The sequence below is a fragment of the Gymnodraco acuticeps genome, unplaced genomic scaffold (assembly GCF_902827175.1).
Source record: "Gymnodraco acuticeps unplaced genomic scaffold, fGymAcu1.1, whole genome shotgun sequence".
NCBI lineage: Eukaryota > Metazoa > Chordata > Actinopteri > Perciformes > Bathydraconidae > Gymnodraco > Gymnodraco acuticeps.
Genome location: NW_022992149.1, coordinates 1479964 through 1502948, shown reverse-complemented (window position 1 = coordinate 1502948; position 22985 = coordinate 1479964). Strand labels below are relative to the sequence as shown.

General features: G+C 44.0%; 1 protein-coding gene across 1 annotated transcript; it reads right to left on the bottom strand.

Moving 5' to 3' along the window:
- Positions 1-2350: 2350 nt before the first annotated feature.
- Positions 2351-3506, bottom strand: LOC117538356 (EPM2A-interacting protein 1-like). The gene has a single exon (XM_034203965.1). The coding sequence runs from the start codon at positions 3504-3506 to the stop codon at positions 2829-2831; it is 678 nt and encodes a 225-aa protein (XP_034059856.1). The 3' UTR covers positions 2351-2828.
- Between the last annotated feature and the right edge of the window lie 19479 nt (positions 3507-22985).

Here is a 22985-nt window from a genome sequence, read left to right as displayed (position 1 = left end):
TTTTCCCTCCTCCTTCCCGTCACGATGTATTGGAATCCGGCTCCGAAGGACCAATTAATGTGGGGTATTTCTATATTACTTTGTAAGGGTAAACCCCAGCTCGGTCCAATAACCAAAATCCAGTGAACAAAGATAACAGATACTCGAGTTTCAAGTTTACTTGCTGCAAGGAGAATCGGCGAGTGACATGCCATGTCCACTCCTTAACCAACTCCGCTCGCCTTCTCCCATTGCATTCTTTTTATTTCAACAATACAGTAACATGACAATCATGTGGTGTTGACCAACGCCTTATTTGTTAGTGTGAATCTTGTGACTCTCAGTCATGTGGGTGTGTGTGTGTGTATGGTCCACGGAACAGACTATTCTCTGTTCCTCCATTAACACATTTTATGAGAACACATTATGAAAACACAGTTATGAAAACACATTTATGAAAACACTTTTATCCTTCAATAAACTCTAACACCACCTGAACAGCCCAACACTGAAAGATACAAACTTGCGACGTTATCAACAAAAACGTACATCAAAACAAATGGCGCTAGCGCTAATGCGCTAGGCTAACAATGACTTACCTTCCTCGTTGTCTGGTCTAAACTGGTCTTCAATGGCATTAAAACGATAAAAACGATGATGTAGTTAATCCATAGATTAATATCCAATGGGGCTGTGTCCCCTTTGAAATGTTCTGATAATCTATAAGCAATAAAACTGCAATTCCGTTATCTGCTGTCCGCTCTGTGCTCCGTGCGCTCTGGGTCCTGCTGCATTTCCTGCTTCGTTACGTTGTAAACAATAAATGAAGTCGGCTGCGTAATGTACTTAAGTTGGCTGCCATTCTTTATAATTTACGCAGGACCATATCTCTGGAACCCATTGGTCGATTCGTGTGATTTACACCTTTTTCTTAACCATCAGAACCAATAGAATCGATGGGCAGTTCCCAAATCTACGTAAACATTACCATAGCGGACGTAATAGAGAAGCAAACGAAGCATATCTGAAAGCCTGCAAGCCTGGACGGCAATACTTTATACCGAGTATATTGCCATAAATATGATGATTGATTATCAGTAAAAAATTATACGTGACACAAAGACATTGGATTAATCTTGAGATGCGTTTTTATTCCGTTGAACACAACTTTTGATCACAAATCAAAAAAGGTAAGACGTAATTATTGTAATATTTTTGGAACCGGATGTTGTTTACTTTCTCTTTTCTGGCTGATAGCTCCAGGAATTCGAGGTCGGACAGTGATGACATTACATGTGTGGAATCTGTGGAGTCTCAGCTTTAAATCGTATATCTTGTTTGTGCAGTTAAGATAGTAATAAGGGCATTTCTACCGTGTGTTGTGTGTAAAAAAGCATTAGCATTAGTTAGCATTTTTTCGCTCAATGCTAATTCAAAGGCTTGGTATTACTCTTGTGTTTTTTTTAGCTAACAATTGTTCTTATTCTCAGTTAGCGGAGTTTCTTACCTTTAAAAGGGTATGAAACATTAATAGTTTCATAAATGTTAAGAAGCCCTGAGACATGTGAGAAAAAAAAAACTGTGGGAGGGGTCCACTGGGGGGACCTTCGGGCTTAACTGGTTAAATACAATTACGACAGGCTTGGTACTCACTTAATGTGAAAACTGACATCTCCCATTGGTCGCTATTTTTTGGATATCTGGTGATATGGACGTCACTTTAATCCGCAGGCAGTTCTCGAGGTGTTTATGCGTCAATCGATTCCTCTCGTGCGTCTTTATCGCATTCATTGAAGAAAAGGACGACTCGCATGTATAGGTGGAAGGGAACATTGTGAGCACATGAAATGTGAGTCTCTTGATCGTGCTATACTCCTCTGAGCTTCCCGCCCAAAAGGCACTCACAGACTCCGCACTTCTGAGCGCATCGCTGATCAGGGAGTTTATTTGAAAATCAATTAGCTCCATTTCTAATGCAGCCTCGTCTAAGGAGGGTATCATTTGTTTCGCCTGGGAGGTGAAGTCTCCACTTGGTCGGACTGTGAGAGGATCGCGTACAAAGACAATGATGTCTTTTGGGATGGAGTAGTCCTCAAACCTTGACGTGAAGTTGGCCCGTAGCTGCTTGATGAAGTCTACCATCAGCTCTGTCACTTGTCCCAGTGCCTGTGATTTTAGTGTACTGAAATGGAGGAGCCTGCCAGTGGATATGTCTGACTCGAACAACTCCAGCTTCCTTGTGAAGGATTCGAGCTTTTCAACCATGTCCACTATGGTTTTGCCTCTCCCCTGTAGCTGCAGGTTAAGCTGGTTTAGGTGGCCAAATATATCCGCTAAAAATGCTACATTGGACATGAACTTTTCGTCTCCCAGAAGGGCAAGGTGGTCAGCTGCTGCCCTAATCTTGCTCAATCTAAGAAACGCCTTGACCTCATCCAGTAGCGCACAGAAGCGGTCCAACGCTTTCCCTTTGCTCAACCAGCGCACGTCATTGTGAAGCAGCAGGTCATCGTGGGTGGCCACTTCTGACTCAGCCACAAGTTGTCGGAAAAGCCGATGCTGGGTGCTTGATGTACCCCTGACAAAATTAATGACACGCATCACTTTGTCCATAACTTCCTTTAGCTCACCACTGAGTTTGACGCAAAGGACACTCTGGTGGATGAGACAGTGCAGTCCATGCATTTGGGGGGCGTGCTCCTTCAACCTGCTTACCAGACCTCTGTGCTTTCCCACCATAGCAGGAGCCCCGTCTGTCACGATTAGGTTAACCCTCTCAAATGACAATGAATGCAGCCTAAACAACTCTTCCAGTTTCGTAAATATAACGTCCCCAGTGGTGTGCCCTTCTAATGGAATAAGAGACAGCAGCTCTTCCCTGAACTCCTTTCCATCAAAATATCTAACATAGACGCGTTCTGGGCTACATCTGTACTGTCAGTGCTCTCGTCAATGGCTAAGGAAAAGTAATTGGCTTGACTGAGACCCTTGATAATTACCCCCTGCACAGCGTCCGACAGTGCTTCTATGCGGCGTATAGCAGACCTCGCAGAGAGGGACACCTGTTTCACTGACACAATGACACCATCCATGGACTTGTCGGTGGCCAGTTCCTCCAAAACGGTCACCATCACCTCCTTGAAATCCTCTGCATCAGTGAATGGCCGGTTGTGCTTTGCGAGCACCCGCAACGCCTTTAGGGACGCAGTTGTCACTTTCTGTTGGGCTGTGAGGCCTCGCACCAGGATCCTGCTGCTGTGCGCATAACCTGCTGTCAGTGCTTCAATCTTGCGCTTTCGTGCCTCTGTCTTGGGTGGAAATGCCACTTTGAAGGTGTCATGCTTCGTCTCGTGGTGCCGCTTAATATTGTATTCTTTGCAAGCAGCCACAACTTCATTGCAGATAAGACACAAAGGCTTTGTATTGATGAAATCAGGTAGGATGAACGCATAGTTCGCTGTCCAGTCCTCTTTAAATGCCCTGTTTTCACCGTCAACTTTCCTCTTTAGACCTTTGGAGAGTGACATTACTGCTTTGGATTACTGGTCTGGGGGAAGCTTGCGAGTGTGTGTGTGTGTGTGTGTGTGTGTGTGTGTGTGTGTGTGTGTGTGTGTGTGTGTGTGTGTGTGTGTGTGTATTTTTGCATTTGTGTGTATTGTTTGTTTCTCGGGGAAAACACTCACAAGAAACACCGGCTGTTGTTATGCCTGCTGTGACGTCAAGTTACTCCGTTCTCCGATTGTAATTATGCCGTTACAAGCTTCAAAGTTATAGTTATCATCTGAATTTGCCGGAACAAGTTTTATATTCTGAAAGCCAATACTTTTTTTATTTGAAATCAGATGAAAACAAACTGTAACGGACCCTGCCGTGTTATCAATGATTACTATATGCCTACATTCATAATGTCATCTTCCCTTTACAAGCTTCAAAAATGTATTTATCATGTGATTTTGGAAATACAAGTTTCATATTATGAAAGCCAAGACTTTGTTTATTTAAAATCAAACAAAACACCCGAACCCCGAAAAACTAGTTTTTTTACGCAAATCCACGTTTATTTTGAAATGAGCCGTTGCGACTTCCGACTGATTTCGATAGAGCGGGTCACATAAAGCAAATGTGTGGTTTTGGGGAACCAGGTCAATTAAAGTACTTATTTAACTATTAAATACATTGAGTTTGAGTAAAATACTTGGTTACTGATTAATTTAGGTTATATATATATATATATATATATTAGGGCCGGGACTCGATTAAAAAAATTAATCTAATTAATTCGAGGCTTTAATTAATTAATCGAAATTAATCGCATTTTTAATCACATATACATATTTGACCTAAGAACAGTGAGAAGCAATTTTTTTCACATGGATTTTAGTATACCATTAGGCGCATTCACACCGCAGTACTTTTCCCACAAAGGTTCATGAGAACTTAGTTCATGAGAACTCTTTGAACCTGGGGGTGGATTAGGCAAATTAAGCCGCTGACGTCACTTCTTCTTCTTCTGCTTTGGGTTTACTGGCAGGCCGCAAACCACTTCACGGTGTATACTGCCGCCCGGAGTCCCCGGCCGGAAGTCCCCGGAGTTGGGGACTGGCTTCAGTAGAAGCTACTGGGAGTCCCAGCAGCCTTCTGAGTAAATCGCCAGAACGCCGACACCTCCTCATCTCCACCGCTCCCATGTTTTATTTTGTGTTGCCATAAGTTAGTCTCTCTGCGTTTCTGCGCTGGGCTAATGCTAATAATGCTAATGCGAGGATAATAAAATGGCGGCTTCACAAAACTTTTTGGGAGTTTTACGGGGCGTGGTTTGCAATCCGCCCAGCCAATCAGAAATATAGCTCTTTTCTCACAAGAGAGCCGTACGAAAGTCCCTGCTCTCTAGCAGGGACTTTCGTGGGGGTAAAAAGGTTCTCATGAACTAATTTTAGTACCGGCTCTTTTTGGTGTGAACGCGATAAAAGAGGCTAACGTCCACGCTAGCTGCTATATGTTTTGCATTGAGGTGATACTTGAGGCTTGATGTGCTGCGATGATATGCGAATTCCTTTTTGCATAATTTGCACACAACCGTGCTCTTATCGACGCTTCCATCCGTCCGTTTTTTAAAACAACATTTCCCACTTGTTCACTGTGGTTTGTTGTTGTCTGAAGTCATGAACGTTAGTTGGTGCTCCAGTATAATCGGTACGCCTGAAACTCATCCAGTGAGAAACGTTCCGCGGTGCAAAAATAAGTGCGATTAAAATGCGTTAATTTTTTTAACGCGTTCATTTTTATGTAATTAATTAATCTTAATTAACGCGTTAAAGTCCCGGCCCTTGTTATAATATATTAAATTGCAAAGCAAAACATGCTGTAATTTTTTTTTTTTTTAAAGGTTTTCAATCTGAAAGAATCCTAATGTGTCCTTGAAAAGTTGAAATAAAGAAAAGGAAAAAGGATTCCAGTTGTCCATACGTCCTTTGTTGCCCCTCAAGCCTCTCAAATGTGGGCAAACTATCAAATAAATGCCAAAAACCCAGAGAACTTGACAATACTTGACAATAAAAGTATGTTAAATAACACTGCTACCTAGTTAATAACTCTACTTTACTCAGTGGATGCTCGTCCATTGAGGAAAGGTAGGACCATCCTCCCTAAAATTTCAGTGAAAAATAAACTTTGAAGAGAACAATAAATAGGCTACACCTCAATTTAAAAGATAAGTCTGTTAAAATACAGATAATAGACCTGGCTTTTAACATGGGACTGAAATGGGGCTAGAGATGACGAGTCTCCCTTTGGACGGGTCTAGCCAGAGGCTCTAGATTGGGCGCCTCTATCATCAGTGAACCAATCAGCGGATCTGACTGCGCATCAGAGTGTTGATGGGGAGGGTCATCAGCGATATCAGAGTTTTTTTCTGAACCGGGGAACAGGGGCGCTGCGCCCTCTTGCCAAAATAAATTCCTTGAATTAGGCTTTGATTATGTTCTGGCCCGCCATCTTGTGGCTCAGAAAAAAATTGGCCCACGGCCAAACTTACTTGCCTACCCCTGACGTAGGTGATCATGTGACTTATAGCCGAGATGTTCGATTTTACAAGGGCTGTGGGTAGAGGGTCTAGTGTGCAGGTGGAGGGTCAGACACAGTGCAAGGGGTGGAGAGAAGAGAGCGAATAGTGGCAACTTTTGTCCTGGAGAAAGTAACAAAGTTATTGCACTGCTCTTCTGTAGTGTCGATGTGTGAGGGAGTTTGTGGCTTGAGGAGATGATCAACAGTAGAGAAAAGCTGCTTGGAGTTTCCAGGATTTTTACTGATGATGTTGGAGTAGAATTGTGACCATGCTTTTTTGAGTGACTTTGAGTAGGTTTTTTTGATGTTCCTGATAGGCTAATCTATGAACAGTGAGTCCAGATCGTGCGAGACGCCGCTCGAGTACACGCCCAGCTGCCTTCATGCTACGCAACTCTGAAGTGAACCAAGGGGCTGAGCGGGAGAAGCTGACTGTTCGTGATTTCAGTGGGGCGTGGAGATCCAGGACAGTGCTCAGGGTTTTGTTGTAGTATTCCACTGATTCACTGACTGTAGTGACATTTGCAGAGGGGGGGATTTGCTGCAGGTCCAAAGTCATGATGTCTGTGTCAATGTGTTTCAGATTTCTGAAATAGATTTTACGTTTGGGCTTTATGTGGTGAGACAATTTGAACTCCATTGTTTCAACCTTGTGATCCGACACTCCCAGATCGTACACCAACAGATTTGTGATGGGGGCCGAGTCAGTGATAACCAGGTCAAGCGTGTGCCCCCTGGTGTGTGTGGGGACATCAACATGCTGTTTGAGGTTGAGAACATCCAGTAGTTGCAATAATTCAGCTGCAGGTTGGTGGGAGGGGGTGTCAACATGGATGTTCAAATCCCCCAGTATTTGCAGACGTGGTACAGACTGAAGAGAGAAGTTCATTTATCTCTGAGATGAAGGCTGGGTTTGGTTTGGGTGGCCGGTAGATGTGAATAATAGTCATGGGGAAAGGGGGTTTGCATTTGAATGCGAGGCATTCAAAGGAAGATAGGTCAGGAAGAGACAAGGGGGTCAGTTTCAGGTCACTGCGGTGTATTACGGCTAAGCCTCCACCGCGACCAGTGCGGCGGGCTTTCTCCAGGTAATTATAGCCAGGACAGGTTTCATTTAGGACTGAAAAGGCCTCTGGCTGATGCCAGGTCTCAGTAAGACACATTAAATCAATCCCCCTATCTAGGATGTGATCATGTATGAGACATGATTTATTAGTGAGGGATTGTGTATTAAATAGTTCTATTTTGAGGCTTGATGGTGCTTTGTAGAGGAAGAAGTAGGCTGAAATCCACTCCACGTTTTCTGTCCCGTAGCGTAGAATATAACATAGTTTTATGTTCCATTTGTTTGTGTAACGATGCTGCCCAGGTATGCACACATAATGAGTGTGTACACACAGGCACACACTTTTGCAAGCTATGTAAAACACTCCTTCAATGTTGTGAAAAGTACACAACTAAGAGTGTAATGGATAGACATCATGGAAAAATAATCACATGCCAAAAAATTGCCAATGACCATATATATAATATAGATATTTTAGAAATATATAAACGTCTTTGAGCAGAAACCTTCAAGCAGAAACATATGAAACACTCAAAAGTAAAGCAAGTTATAGCAGAATTATAAGCACAATAACTGTCATAATTATTACATCAAAAACATGTAAAAAGGGTTTTCGGAAATATTTTTATATTAAAGGGGTCTTTGGAAAATCATTCAATGTAGGCTGCTTGACTCTGGTGCACTAACACTAAGGTCATGTGTTACAAAACGTATTCTTAGTTTTTGTTATGTGCCCTTACAAAAATGTTGCCTCTAACTGGCTGATATTTCAAGGTATAACACCCATACTTGCATTCAGTAAACATGAAGATGTTGCCAATACTCTCCTTAGAGCCCCCTTTTATTCATCCTGGTAGTGTTGTGAAACTTTTCGAGCCACCCTCACATAGATCACTATGAGATCTTGGATGAGTCTCAAGGTTTGCTTTATGCTTGTGCAGCTAATTCTACATTTCAGCATGATCCTTCTTTTTTCCAGCTTTAACTTTAAAGTTAGATTTTTTTTAAAAAAACCTTTATTTAACCAGGTGGTCTCATTGAGATCATCGATCTCCTTTTCAAGAGAGACCTGGCAGACCTGTCAGAATACTTACATGAAGGTGGTATGAATCTTCTAATCCAGTGGTTCCCAACCTTTTTTCCCAAGACTCCTGTTGGAAGTTGCGCCCCTCCCCCCTCACACACACACACACACACACAAGGGGGGGGGGGGGGGGGGGCGCAACAGCAGTAATTCAAGTTTAAAAGTCTCAAAAATGCTACAACTACTGTCACAAACTGGATGAATGTGAAGTATTTTGTTAAAGGAAGATGAAAGCGTAATTAAGGAGCACTATTGGAGTGACTTTGATGGTTATTGGACTCAGGATTAATTCATTTGGATTACCGCTGTATGAAGAAATTAAAGGACGGCGCGGAAGTGGAAACAATTCACAAAGGGATTAAACTGTTTAAAACACATGCTCAAAGTAAGCCGGATTTTGCCGATGTGTTTATGTGGATTCAAAAGTCGTAAATAATCTACAAAATGGAGGAGACCGATCTGATCGGAGCAACTGTGACAAATAATCCAACTGAAACCGGCATGGACAATGACTATGTTTTAAAAATGCGCTTATCCAGACAAGCCCGGTTTGGACAAGTTACGGGCAGAAGAAACATTTCTATTAAAGAAAGAATTATACATTTCTGTGTTTTTATGCCTTTAATAGATACTAACTTGAATTGTTATTCAAATTAATTAATCAATTATTTTGTATTTGTTATTGTAATGTAGAGACAAGGCTTTTAGTGACAATCATATATTGCTTTACAATTATATGTAAAAAATAAATAAAAATAAAGTCTAAATATGATATTTGGCCTCAAATCATCTGAGGCCTGGCGCCCCCCAGGTTGGGAACCACTGTTAGAACCACTGTTCCCAACCTGTTCTAATCTGATGCTCTGAGCAAACGAGACTATTTACCAAAACGGCAGTCTTGAAAAATGTATGATGTAGATCAACTCCCAACCTTTTCTGAGACAATGACCTTAAAAAAAAAAAAGAGAAAAAATCTGAATTCAAAGGGTGATTTCTCGCCTCATTGGAAAGAAAATCAAAAGCAAGTATGCTATTTGCTCAGAGCATGGATGCCAAATGTGACATTTTTCTTTCATACCTCCAGAACTGCCACAGCACTGATCTCTCACTCAAACTGTAAGCACAGCACAGGTTGCTGGGGGGGCCCACTGGGAATGACACCATGTCAAGAGTCCTTTCGATTGGAGTTGTCAGTGAGAATGAGCGATGTAAATTGGCAATGTCAAAAAGCCCTGTGTTTAGTTTGTCCGTGCTGACAGGTTAGGAAATGGAGCGTGCTACCTGACCAGAATGAGAGAATGGCTGCCCTGTGGTGCCACAGCAGTCACATCTAGAGGCCGAGATAAACAACTTTTCAAGCCGTCAATCAGCACCAGTGCTTTCTATTTTCAATGTGTTTTGCTCTCTTCCTTTTTGATTCTCTAGCTCTCCCCTGCCTGTCATATTAACAAAGAAATGCTGTCAGATTTAACCGTTAACTGGCATGCTTGAACTCTCCAGTTATTTATTCTAAACGAGAACCTTTTATCATGTTTGCTGGTCAATTGCATATATTTAAGATCAGCTGGAGGCATGGATAGCATGTGCTTGCAAATATGATATTAATTTGTATCATGTTTTACATCTTTCAAATAAGTCTCAGGATGGTAAAATACCTCCATTTGCTAAGCTCCCAAGCTAACAAAAGCCTTATTCAATCTTATTTCTGCTTGCAAAGAAGAATGTATACAATTAAAGTAGCAGGCAGACGTTGCCAACAAATAATATATTGGCTGATAATAATTTTGATGCTGTACATAGCTTGCCCCAAGGTTAAATAAAATGTACCCAGGGCCGCCCCTGGCCAATTTGTGGCCCCACACAAAGTTATATGATGAGGCCCTCCGTGTCGAGAGCGTTGATGGGGGGGTGGGGTGCTAGTGGAGCCTCGCAGCTGCGACTGTGGCGTGCTTACACTGTAGGTGCACCACATTTGCGCTTTAGATGAGGCTCCCTCCACAAAATGAAGCACCCTCCACAAAATGAAGCACCCTCCGCAAGCTGAGGCCCCCTCCGCAAGCTGAGACCCCCTCCGCAAGCTGAGGCCCCCTCCGTGAGGTGAGGCCCCACGCAGTCTGCGTGATCGGCCTGTAGGGAGGGGCGGCCCTGTCTATACCGATTGATTCGCTCAGGCGAAGATCATTTATTAGAAAAGTAAGACCACGAACAGCACTATGATGGCAAGTGGAATATGTTCAGGTGAGTCTTCTTGAATGAAAGACTACCATGGTTTTAGTTTAGCTTTAGTGAAATCACTAAAACATCTCATAAGGATGGGAGAATCAAAATGATAGGGTTAGGGACATAGTCATTGTGAAAACAAACCAACATCCGCTGTCTGAGAGAATAAGTGAAAAGTAGTCACCTGCGTCAAATTGCAATTTAGATAATTATTTTTTAGTTTCGAGGTATATCTATTTATTTGGATATGTTTGAGTAATACACTTTCTGATTCATCCATGTTCTATACTGCCAGATTGGCACATTTTACCCTTAACACTGTATTAAGAAGACATGTGACTTCATGCATACACACACGCTCACAAACTTTACAGATGGAAGAAATGCATCATTAGCTTGGCAACGCTACGTCAGTGACAAGCAGTAACCCCAGTGAGCCGCGTTATGATTTAATTTGAGAGGATTTGGGCGGTTTCAAGTCTGACTCACTATCAAATCTCAGGATTGGTTTGCAGCAAACAGGCAAGCCAATTTTTTTTTTTCTCAGACAGGAGAAATGAAAAGGGGATCATTTCAGACTATTGCAGCCCTGATAGTCAAATTCAAATTCATCCCAGCACACTGGAATCGTGATGCGATCAGAGTCCGAAATCGAAAAACTAGCATGCTGCCACGATGATAGACGTTCTTGGTAGGATCCAAAAGAAGATTTATTTTTCATATTTGATGGACATTCTCTGAAACACTTTCATCTGTAGAAAAAGACTGTCCAATCTCTTTTCAAATAAATCAGAGCAAATCCACGGCAGCTATTGTTTAAACGTGTTTAGCTTAAGTTTATATTAGGATCTGATGACAATGTTTGACTACTGGCTGGCTCTTCCAGCACATACAGGTTAGGTTCTTATTGTGCCATACTCTAGATGTAACTTTCTGTTTTGAATTACCAGTGACCTTGTTTAAAAACTTGAAAATGCATTTAGATTGCAATTACTCCTCATAAATTCCATGGCCCGATGCCTTAAAAATGTGCATAAACTCATAAATACATTCATTGGATATTAGGAACGTGTCATCAAGCAGACAGAGACAAATTATTGTTATTAACGGCACAAAGTCTTCCATATGTTCTGCTGCAAGTTTAGAAGTCACACATTCTAAAAACTCTTGGATGTGATTACAGAGAGCCAGCTGTTAACGATGTGGATGAAGGATCACCCTGAATGTGGTGCAGACTATGAAATGTGTCTTGCACAAGGAACATAATACGTTGTATGGTAGTGAAGTGTATTGCCAGGAAAAGTCAAAAATAAATGTGAAGAATACTGATAAGTCCTGAAAAATGTTAATGAGGTTGGTTGCATTAGGGCAGTGGTTCTCAAACTTTTTCTGTCATTCCCCACTTTGAACAGGTAGGCCTTTTCAAGCCCCACCTGTTCTTCATCGCTCCAATAAAATGGTAGGCCAAGCTTAAAATGGTCAAATGTATTATTCTATAACAGGGGTCTCCAACCTTTTTTAGGATGAGAGCTACTTTTAAAAAAAACAAGTTGTGAGCTACTTTTACTGCTCTTTTTTGTTTTTTGCAGCATATATATTTAGCACATTTTAACATTATTATATGCTTAACTTTAACCTTTGTGTGCTGTTGGAAGATTTTTTTTTAAATGTACAAATTGGAATTATTTCTTACTTTATTTTTTACAACTAGGCTATATTAAAACCTGTTAAGCCCCGAGCATGTTTGTCAGGTCTCAGGCTCGAAAATGACATTCCCAGAACAAATGACCATATCTTCCCTTCTAAAAGGTTTAAATTACTAATCTTTTTTCTCAAAGCAAGGTTACATCTGTGAGTTGGATGTAGAAGTGTCAGAATCAATATAGATGTTTTTATCTTAAAGTAAATTCAGATTGAACACAGTAAAAAAATGTAAATGATTGTGTCCGTCCAAAAAAAAAAAATTACTTATAGTGAAAACCACCCTTGAATGATTGGATGGTAGACTAAAAGCTTTAGGAATCCAAACTACAACATATAATAAGTACCCTGTATCAAGATTGATGCAAAACAAGTGCAATTTGACCTTTTTAGAGAGATTTAGCACAAAAAAAACACTTCTTGGGTCATTTGGGTGGATTTTCCATATCTCTGGCTCCATGCTCGATTTTGCTCATTGACATCTCTTTCTAGCCGTCAGAGCCAATGGAATCGAGGGGAACTCCCACATTCTCCTTATTTGGTAATGTGTGTGTGTGAGACTGACGCATAGCCAAAACCGGAAGCTGCGATAACTCTGGTGGCTACTAGCAGGTAACTTTTACTCTCCGATTTTTACATAAAATGGAATTATGGATTATAAATAATTATTTCAGTTCCACGGAAACATTATCAACCTATGGATTAACCGATTCAGCCGCGTTTTTTCTTGTTTTAATTGAACACGTCTTTTGATCAGATTGACAGCTACGGTGAGACGATCTCCCGTAAAAGCTCCGTAAAGGTACGTGTTGTGATGTCTGAGTTTGCTTCCCCTGTCGCGAGTTCGGATCACTCAGTGATGATACTATACCTATATAATCTGTGGAACCTCAGCTTTAATCGGATATCTTGTATGTGCAGCTACAATGATATGGGTATCTTTTATCTTGAGTTCTGTGCCAAAGTGCGTTAGCATTTTTCGCTCAGGGGTCATTTAGATGCTTCTTATGAGACTTGTGTTTTGTTTTGGTAAAAATGGTTTGTATCGTCAGTTATAGCTGGGATTCTTCCCGTTAATCTGGTATAACACATTAATAGGTTCTTAAATATTAAGAAAAAAAGGCTTGGGGCTTAACAGGTAGAGAAAGTTGTTCTCTCTCTCTCTCTCTCTCTCTCTCAACCGCCCGTGAGGACCCAGGTTCGATTCATTCATTTAATGTTAAGCTATTGAAATTCTGAATCCATAGATGTGTCTCCCATCACCCAAAGCCCCTTACTATTCTTTCAACTCAGTATTTACATTCTTATATTCAAAGAAAATCAGTAATATCTTTAAAAACTACAAGTCATATCAGCTGTGCACCGTTATGGTGTAAATATAACCAATTGGATCAAATATAAAAGTCAGCCGAATGACTATTGATACTGCAAGGAGACGTATTGTGTGAAGAGAAATTGAAGATGTTGTTTAATTGCTGATATATGTATGATCCACGTCACGTATTCAGTTTCGGTGGCAGTTCTTTCAGTTTGTCTAGAAGTCTTCAAATCAGGGCTCTATAAATAAATAACTACTGCAGATGTGTAATATTTAATGCAGCCGAACCGTGTATTACAATGCATTTATGTGATGACTTTCAAAGAGAAAAGCAAGTACACTCGGAATAAAGTATTATTTTCTTCTTTTTTTTTATAAATGTTTTTCGGATTTTATATCGCATTAACACCATATCCCAACGTGCATTGCGGCTAAACAATCCAATCACTGTGCTTAAACCATAGCTGAGGGTAATCAGTTCAGTGGGTGTGTATCTGTTTCCGGTTATTTTATTTTGAAATTCAGTTCCTGACGGACGCCAAAAAAGCCCGAGATTATAAAATTAAACAAATAAAAACAAGGATAATTGTGTATTATTGTTGAGTAAATAACAGTGTGTTATTTAGAAAAATAATAACAAATTAGAAGGAAAGAGCCAACGCAACAAATAAAATAAAAAAACAAAGACATTGATACAGAGGACATTTACCAGGTTTGTTGCAATGTTAGTGGGGATGTTGATGGGTTGAGGGGCAGACTGACAGAAGAGGGAAGTGGAGGCATGGAAAGCTGCAGGGCAACATGGCAAGCATAGGAAGCAGAGGAGTGATTGTTGGCAGGCAGGCAGGCAAACCAGTGGAAAAGCAGGGAGGCAAACATGAATCCTGTGCATAGGAAACAAACAAGCATTCACTTGTAAGCAAAGAGGGAAAGCTCCTCTCGAAAGACACTACAGCTTGGCCTCAGTGTAGCTACCACTGTGATTGGAGCAACAATCTGGCCACAAGTGGGAGAAGACAGGGATGAAATGCAAGAAAGGTGAGGAGCTGCTTAGCCAGGATTGTTGGTAACCAGAGCCCAGGTGAACAGCAAGACAGGAACAAGAAACACACACCCAGACACAGAGAGGCAAACTGGGGACAAGGAAGAGGGAATCATGAACACAGGGAAACACAAAGGAGAGATAAAAGTAGTTATAGGTCTATTGTTATCAAAGTAAAACATTTCATGTGATTATTTGGTAATGTCAGTTAAACAGCCATACTTGTCCGTATCAATGGATAATAATCTCCTTTTTTGTTTCGCTTAACTCTACATAATATTTCTCTATTTGTGAAATCCAAAACAAAGATCCAAAAGATCTCAATCCAAAGAAGGAAAATACAACTCATGCCAATTGTAGAATTGTGCTAGTCTTGTCATCTTATCAAGAGTCATTCAAAAGATTATAATAACACATTCTCAATTAAATATAGATTATGTGAAGGATTCGAAGTCACTGTGTACACCGAATATTATTATAAAAAGTTATTTTCTTAAGTCATTCATAATGCTTGTTTTGTGAAAATCAATTTGTCATGATCTAATTCATTCATTAGCTTAACCCTTGTGTGGTGTTCGGGTCAAATTGACCCGATTTCCATTTTCAATGAATAAAAAAAAATACAAGGATATTTTCGTTCAACCTGAAACTCAATGGCCGGGGCTTATTTATTGTGAAGGACATGTGGAATTGTTTTTATTTTTTTCAACTTATGAGAAAATGCCCACCCGCATTTATGTCCTTCATAAGAGGTTCGGGTCAATCTGACCCGGATACAATACCAGGACAGACAGACAGACAGAGAAAAACACACACACACACACCACACACACACACACACACACACACACACACACACACACACACACACACACACACACACACACACACACACACACACACACACACACACACACACACACACACACACACACACACACACACCACACACACACACACACACACACACACTACACACACACACACACACACACACACACACACACACACACACACACACACACACACACACACACACACACACACACACACACACACAACACACACACACACACACACACACACACACACACACACACACACACACACACACACACACACACCACACACAACACACACACACACACACACACACACACACACACACACACACACACACACACACACACACACACACACACACACGTATGCATTGAGAAGCTGTTTGATCCTGTTTTCCCTTGATCTTTACCCTTTGTAGTGTGTACACAAAACTATCCTAGAACATTATAAACATTTTTGATCTTCCAGAAATGTATAAATAAATGTATAACTACAATTATCTACCAACAAAATGGCCAAAATATATTCTGCTCAGAGCCTTGGAGCTAATAATGGATGAGAGTGAGTGGAATGCATTAGAAGAACTCGGTGAAGTGGGACAGGAAGACATTTCTGAAGATGAGGATAATGTGGAGGTAAACTCAGAATTTGACAGCAAATTGGAAGATGAACTTGACTCAGAGCCAGCTGCTGGAAGACCCCCACAGCCAGCTGTGAGGTCTGTGGACCCTCAAAGGACTCCAAGACACAGACTACATGCATCAACTGCAACAAGTACATCTGTGCTATACACACGAAGAAGTTCTCATTCATAACACTCCGTTCGATGTCTCACTATGGGATGCGCCTCATCGCGGAGCAAACAGAAGCATCAATCTCAGTACGCCAATCCTGATTGGCTGGTGATCTTGACGTCAGCGTCAGGGAATTCACCCCCTATAAGTAGCTTGCGCCACGACGCATGTGTCATTCAAACACCTCTTCTCGCTTCAGAGCACATCTCTATAGTAGCCGGACAAGCTTAACGGTCCACAGACTGAACCCAAATAACCATTTCGGTCGACGGGCGCTCGCCGGCTACTCCTTCTGCTTCGCAGGAAGACGGTAATACTAACGCCAGTTAGTATTGAAATCGACCTCGCCGTTCTCTTTTCCCGGAAAGTAAGGTAGGTCTGATTTTTTCAAGCTAGCGTTAGCTCGCTCCCTCACTATCGACACCACGGTAGCGAGGAAGCTCTTTATTTTCTCTTCCCCACGGAGGAGGAAAGGATTAAAGGAGCATACTGTCACACCAGTCAGTATTCTCCGGGAATAAAAGACCCACACCGTCCTTTTCTCCGGATTAAGGACAGGGTGGTAACACCTTTTTTTCTCCCAACCTACCTGTTGAGAGCGGGTCCTCTCCACGCCACGAGGCGAACAAGATGGACGCTTCTCTCCTTCACACCAGAGGAGTCAGGGACTCGGTGGCTCGACTCTGTGGCTGCGGGTTGAAGATCTCGGGCACAGACACACACCAGGTCTACTCGTCCTGCCTCGGGCTGGAACACGCCCGAGGCGCTATCGACAACCCCGGCTCGTGCGCACATTGTGTCCGCTTCACCGTGAAGAGCCTCCGCCGACGGCTAGCACGCCAAGCTAGCCTGTCGGAGCAGGACCCCCCCATGTCCACTGACCTGCCGGCCGGCAGTCAAGACGCGGGGGCGTCCGCCGCAGAGAGTGAACCCCTCTCCGTGTCGGTCTGGGGCTCATTATCTGCGATGGCTGCAGAACCGGAATCCTGCGCCCTGGCAGGCCGGGACCCGGTGACGGCAAGACACGCGGGAACGGGACCCCACGCTTTACCGAGCTGGGGCTCCCGGTTAGACCTCACCATGGTCTCACCCGCGGAGGATGTCCTCGAGCTGGACTACGATGAGGACGCCTCGGTGTTCCTCCTGTCCGAGTCGGATGAACATGAAGAGGACATGTCATCTTCATGTCATCGGCTCAGGCTGCAAAGCCTGGAGAGAGGGCTGCTCTCCCGGGCGATAGCACACCAGCTTCGCCCTGTCTGAGCATGGACCTGCAGGCCGTGTGTAAACGCGCCGCGGCCAGACTCGACATCCCGTGGCCTAAAATGGCCAAGGAGACCTCCGGGTCCCGCTACGAAGGGAAACATTTTCCCCAAGCAGCGCGGACAAAGAGGCAACTCCTTCCGGTCTTCCCGGAGATGTTGGATGAGGTGTCGGTCTCGTGGAGAGACCGGCCCTTCAGCAACAAGGTCCCAATCCAGGGTGCCTCCTCCCTAGACTGTGACGGAATGGAGAAGCTCGGCCTGCTCCGCATACCGCCCATGGAACCGCTGGTAGCGGCCCACCTCCTACCGAGGATGGGCCCGTCACCAAGCAGGAACCCCACGCTGCCGGCAAAGTCGGACCGATTTCAGTCGACAATGACTGAACGGTCCTACAAAGCCGCAGCGTTGTCCGCCAGGGCCCTGAATGTGTCCTCGCTGCTAACCGCTTATCAAGCGGAGCTCTGCAAGGACCTGTCGGGTAACCCGGGGGCAGCCACTATGGACGAGATGGCAGCGGTCACAGACATTTGTCTTCGTGTCCAACGCTGCGCCGTCCAGGCCACGGGCAAGGCAATGGGGATCATGGTGGTGCAGGAAAGAGCGAGATGGCTCAACCTCACCAACCTCCCAGACCGGGAAAAGGAGGATGTGCTGGATATGCCCATCATTCCTGAGGGAATTTTCGGCTCCGCTCTTGCTTCCATGCAAAGGAGGTGTGAGTCGAAAAAGAAGGAGGACGAGGCACTCCACCTCTGCCTCCCTCGAAGGGTCCAGCCGCTGCATTCGCAGCAGCAGTCCTTCGCCCAAGCTGCCTCGAACCCTGCTCGGTTTAAAACACCGAAAACGCAGAGGTCGCAGCCCGCCCCGAGTCCCCAGCCCAGGCTGGAGACGAGGGCGAGCTGGCCTAGAAAATCTCCGGTTCCGGCTGCTGCTCAGGCACAGCCAACCCAGAATTTTGGCCAGCAGTCGAGGAAGAAGAAACGAGCGGCGTGACAGCCCCTCCTTCTCCCCTCTGTGACAGAGCTGGAAGTCCACGGTTCCCCAGCTCTAAATGTGTTCCCGCCGCCTCGAGAGATGCCTCAACACCATCCTCAAGTCCGCACAAACACATGTCACACATTTGTTGATTTTTCTGTCATAAAACATTTGCCGCTGACGCATCCAGGCTTCAGGCCGAGGGCGCAGCTCAAAAAAATGATAAGAAAAACAATAAAACCAATAAACAGCCCATCAACTGTTCCCCTTCTGAGAGCAGCTACGGCATCTCTCAAAAGGCGGATTACAGGCGGGTCTGTGAAGGCACCACCGTCACGCGCATGCGCAGTGCCGGCTGGGAATTTAAAGGCACCACCGCCACGCGCATGCGCAGTGCCGGCTGGGGTTGTGAAGGCACCACCGTCATGCACATGCGCAGTGTCGGTGGGGATTGTCGAAAGGGGGCACCACTGTGTTCAGACACTAGAGGGCCCCATAACACAACAAATAGAGACTCAGAGGGGAAGAGACGTGACATCTCCACTGGCTCTAAGGAGCATGCAGTGGAAGATGCTCACATCATCTGCTTGGGTTTTCAAGACAGTAACACAGGGCTACAGACTCCAATTCGCTGTCACCCCCCCTCGCTTCTCGGGCATTCTGCATTCGCAGGCCCGAGGAGAGTCAGCCCATATTCTGGAGAGAGAGATTCTCTCTCTCCTAGAAAAGAGGGCTATATCTATTGTACCCGCCGAGCAGAGTCAGGGCGGCTTCTATTCCAAGTACTTCCTCGTTCCCAAACGGGGAGGGAACGGAATTCGGCCAATACTTGATTTGAGGGTTCTGAACAAATATCTAAAAATATATAAGTTCAGAATGCTCACTCACACATCTCTGCTGCGGCTCGTACGACCTCGGGGCAGATCTACTGTCCAGAGGTATACCACTTTATGCAGACTGGACTCTACATCCAAGGATTGTGAGCCAGCTGTGGGTGCGTTACGGCAGAGCCGCGGTGGATCTGTTCGCATCGAAAGACAACGCTCAGTGTCAGCTGTTATTTTCGATGCGCGATCTAAATGCACCGTTAGGCGTGGATGCACTCGCGCACAATTGGCCCCCGGGCCTTCTGTACGCGTTCCCACCCCTGGCTCTGATACCCCCAACTCTGGCCAGAGTGAGAGAGCAACGCCACACACTTATCCCGATAGCTCCGCACTGGCCAGCTATGTACTGGCTAGCGGAGATATATCAGCTGCAGGGTTTCCGTTAGCCGGTAATTACCGGTTTTTAGCTGGTAAAATTTAATAAAAACCGGTAAATTCAAAACCTGCCGGTCAAAATGTCCGATGCTCCGATCGATCGGCCGCCGATCATTATCGGCCGATATTCACTCTTAATAGTTTGATCTGTGCTCTCTATAAAGGCCGATCAGGAGAGCTGGATCTGATCGATATGGACATAAACGCGAGTGAAGTGTAACCGGACGGAAGAGACAGATCAGATCAGCTGCTGCATAATCACCTGAAGCTCCGCCCACTGTTTAGTGAGCTGCATGAGAAACTGACGGGCTGTCAGGAGAGAGAGGGGAAAAGAGAGGATCCGTTTCTCCCGTGTTATTATTCAAAGTTAATTTAAACTTTTGAATAATGTACTTCATCTACTACAAGTAGTTTATTTGAATGTAATAATTATGTTGTTTGTTGTTTGCGGAATCATTTATTGAAAAATTAATCAGAATTTTTTAGGTTTGTTACGATTATAAACTGAAGCAATATAAAAACGATCCCCATTAACTGAGTTTTAAACATCAGCATATCCGGTCCTAATCCGTAATTACCTGCTAACGGAAACTCTGCTACACAATTCTTATTATTATTATTATTGAAACATGACCGGTAAGTTTCAAATTTGTCCGGTAAAATTAATTCTGTCCGGACATTTGACCGGCGAGAAAAAATCCTAGCGGAAACCCTGATCAGCTGCTGTGCGGGCAGCCATGGCAGCTCCCACTACGCAGGGACATACTGTCCCAAGCGGGGGGGGGGCGATCTTTCACCCACACCCAGAGCGCTTGGCTCTATGGGCCTGGCCCGTGAGTGGTACAATCTGAATACAGTGTGACATGAAGCTGACCCTGGCAGCTGCCAAGCGAGCCAGTGGCACTCATGCACTATCTGTACAGTCTTCATGCACTCAGTTCGCCCCAGGGCAAACAGAGTGTGGTTGAAGCCCAACCCTGCCTTTATCTTAAGGCGGTTGGTTCAGGTACCACATTTGACATTGAGGCATCCTCCCCGCCACTGTATTCCTCTGGGGAACAGCGGCCGGATTTGCCGTGTCCAGCCCGTGCTTTACGCACGTACAGGGACAGATCAAGGGTGCTTTGTCATAATGACCAACCCCTTGTGTCCTGGGCTAACCCTTATAAGGGCAAGCCTGTTACTAAGCAACGGCTCTCCCACTGGTCTGTGGAAGCAATTGCTTTGGGGCTCATACGAGTCAGAGTTCACAGGCACCCTCGGGTCCGCGAGCTCTTTCGACTCAGGGTCTGGCTGCATCCTGGACTCTGTCCAGGATGTCTCCCATCCAAGACATTGGTGCAGCGGCGAGCTGGTCCTCGCCGCTCACTTTTGTCCGCCTCTTAACAGGCTGGACGTTCTGCTCCCAGTGTGACTCAAGCAGTGCTGGGCACCTGGTTGAGTCAGAGCTCTACCTGTTAAGTTCTAGTTGGTTTGGTGATTTTCGAGATAAGCTCGTCTGACAATACGGGAGCTACAATTTCCCATAGTGAGACATCGAACGGAGTGTTATGAATGAGAACTATAGGTTACTTACGTAACCCCAGTTCTCAGAGTAACATGAAGTGAGATGTCTCACCAGACGGCCCTCCTTGCTATGGTGAAGCGAGAAGAGGTGCTTATTTTGAATGACGCATGCGTCGTGGCGCAAGCTACTTATAGGGGGTGAATTCCCTGACGCTGACGTCAAGATCACCAGCCAATCAGGATTGGCGTAATGAGATTGATGCTTCTGTTTGCTCCGCGATGAGGCGCATCCCATAGTGAGACATCTCACTTCATGTTACTCTGAGAACTGGGGTTACGTAAGTAACCTATAGTTCTGTACATCATGTGTTTCCTAAACAGACTTGCCCATTGACTCACATGATGTTCTGCAGCGTCACTTCATCAATATATTTTTCCGATATACTGTATTTTATGAATAGTGACTGGTAACTGTTTTTATTTGCTTTGTGTTTATATCTGTTCTATGTAATTTATATGGATGTTTCATTTTCTCTATATTTCACAGTCAAATACTTTTGGATCTGTGGTTCTTGTGTTCCAATTGCTGATAAATTGCTTTATTTCCTTCAGGGCTTTGATTAGTAGGACAGATTAAAAATAATAAACATTAAAGGAATGGCATGCTCATGACACTCATTTTTAAATAATTAGCATCCGATAAAACAGACCAGTCTCTGCCAGTCTTTTTTTTTTTTTTTTTAATCCGATGACATTATCAGTGATTTTAAACTGATTAATTACCGAAATAACATCAACACTGTGGGCGGCACCATTTTACCGGACGTGACGTAAACCATGCGTTTGGTTTCGAGGACACGTTGATGTTCATGTTATTTACTGTAGTTACTCTCTTCAAATATGCCTCATTGTATCGCGAAACATTGCCACAATTCTGATAGGAACAATCCACGGAATGCTCGGTTCCATCTGTTGCCAAAAGGTAAGCGTAGGAAGTACGTTCGGAGGCAGTGGCTAGCGAAATGTGGCCGGCCCGAACCGAAAGATCCACAGGCGCATGTATGCAGCGAACATTTCAAGTTTCCGGACGACTACTCTGAGAGTATGATAAAACATAACATGGGATTTATTGAACAACCATTACTTAATGGAGATGCAGTACATTCGGTCTTTCTGGTGTCATCACCGACCAGGACACCAGTTCGGCCAGTTGAGAAATCGCCCTCTGCAAGTGTGAAGCGACTGAGGACCAGAAGTAGTGCTCGGAGTAAGAATAAGGTATGTTATAGTGCATTTCCATTGCAGCGGGTAGCCCCGTTTAAACGTCCTTTATCGTCCAGGCCAGGCCAGTTTTTGGTGGCCTTTCCATATAGCGTAGTACCGGCTAGTGGGTATTTTCCCCCAGTTTTTCCGGCCCCATAAAATCGTGGTTCTAGGGCCAGGGACAACGAGGCTGAGTATGCTAAACTAGAGAGGGAATCGCTAGCAAGGGTGGTACTACATGCATACATATCTAGTAATCAAAATCATTGTATCTACTAAGTAGTACTAAATAGGCTCGAACCTGTATGGCTGAATTCCCCCATCCAATCTCTTCATATTCTTTCACACACAGTGACGTCCCAGCTACCCACAATGCAACGCGCGCCATATATTTTTTTATAAAGACGCCATTTTTCTGGAGGTGCAAAAATCCTGGGAATGCTAATATAAACAGCTAGCTTATGTAGCCAGGCAGAGCGCACTAGGTTTTTTTTTCTGAATTAACGACCGAAGAAATCGCTGCATGTCTTCGGATTACATCTCTGGACTTGAGGGGTGTGCTCTAGGTCGTTATCAGCGTAAACTAGAGCTGTGTGGGTTGTTG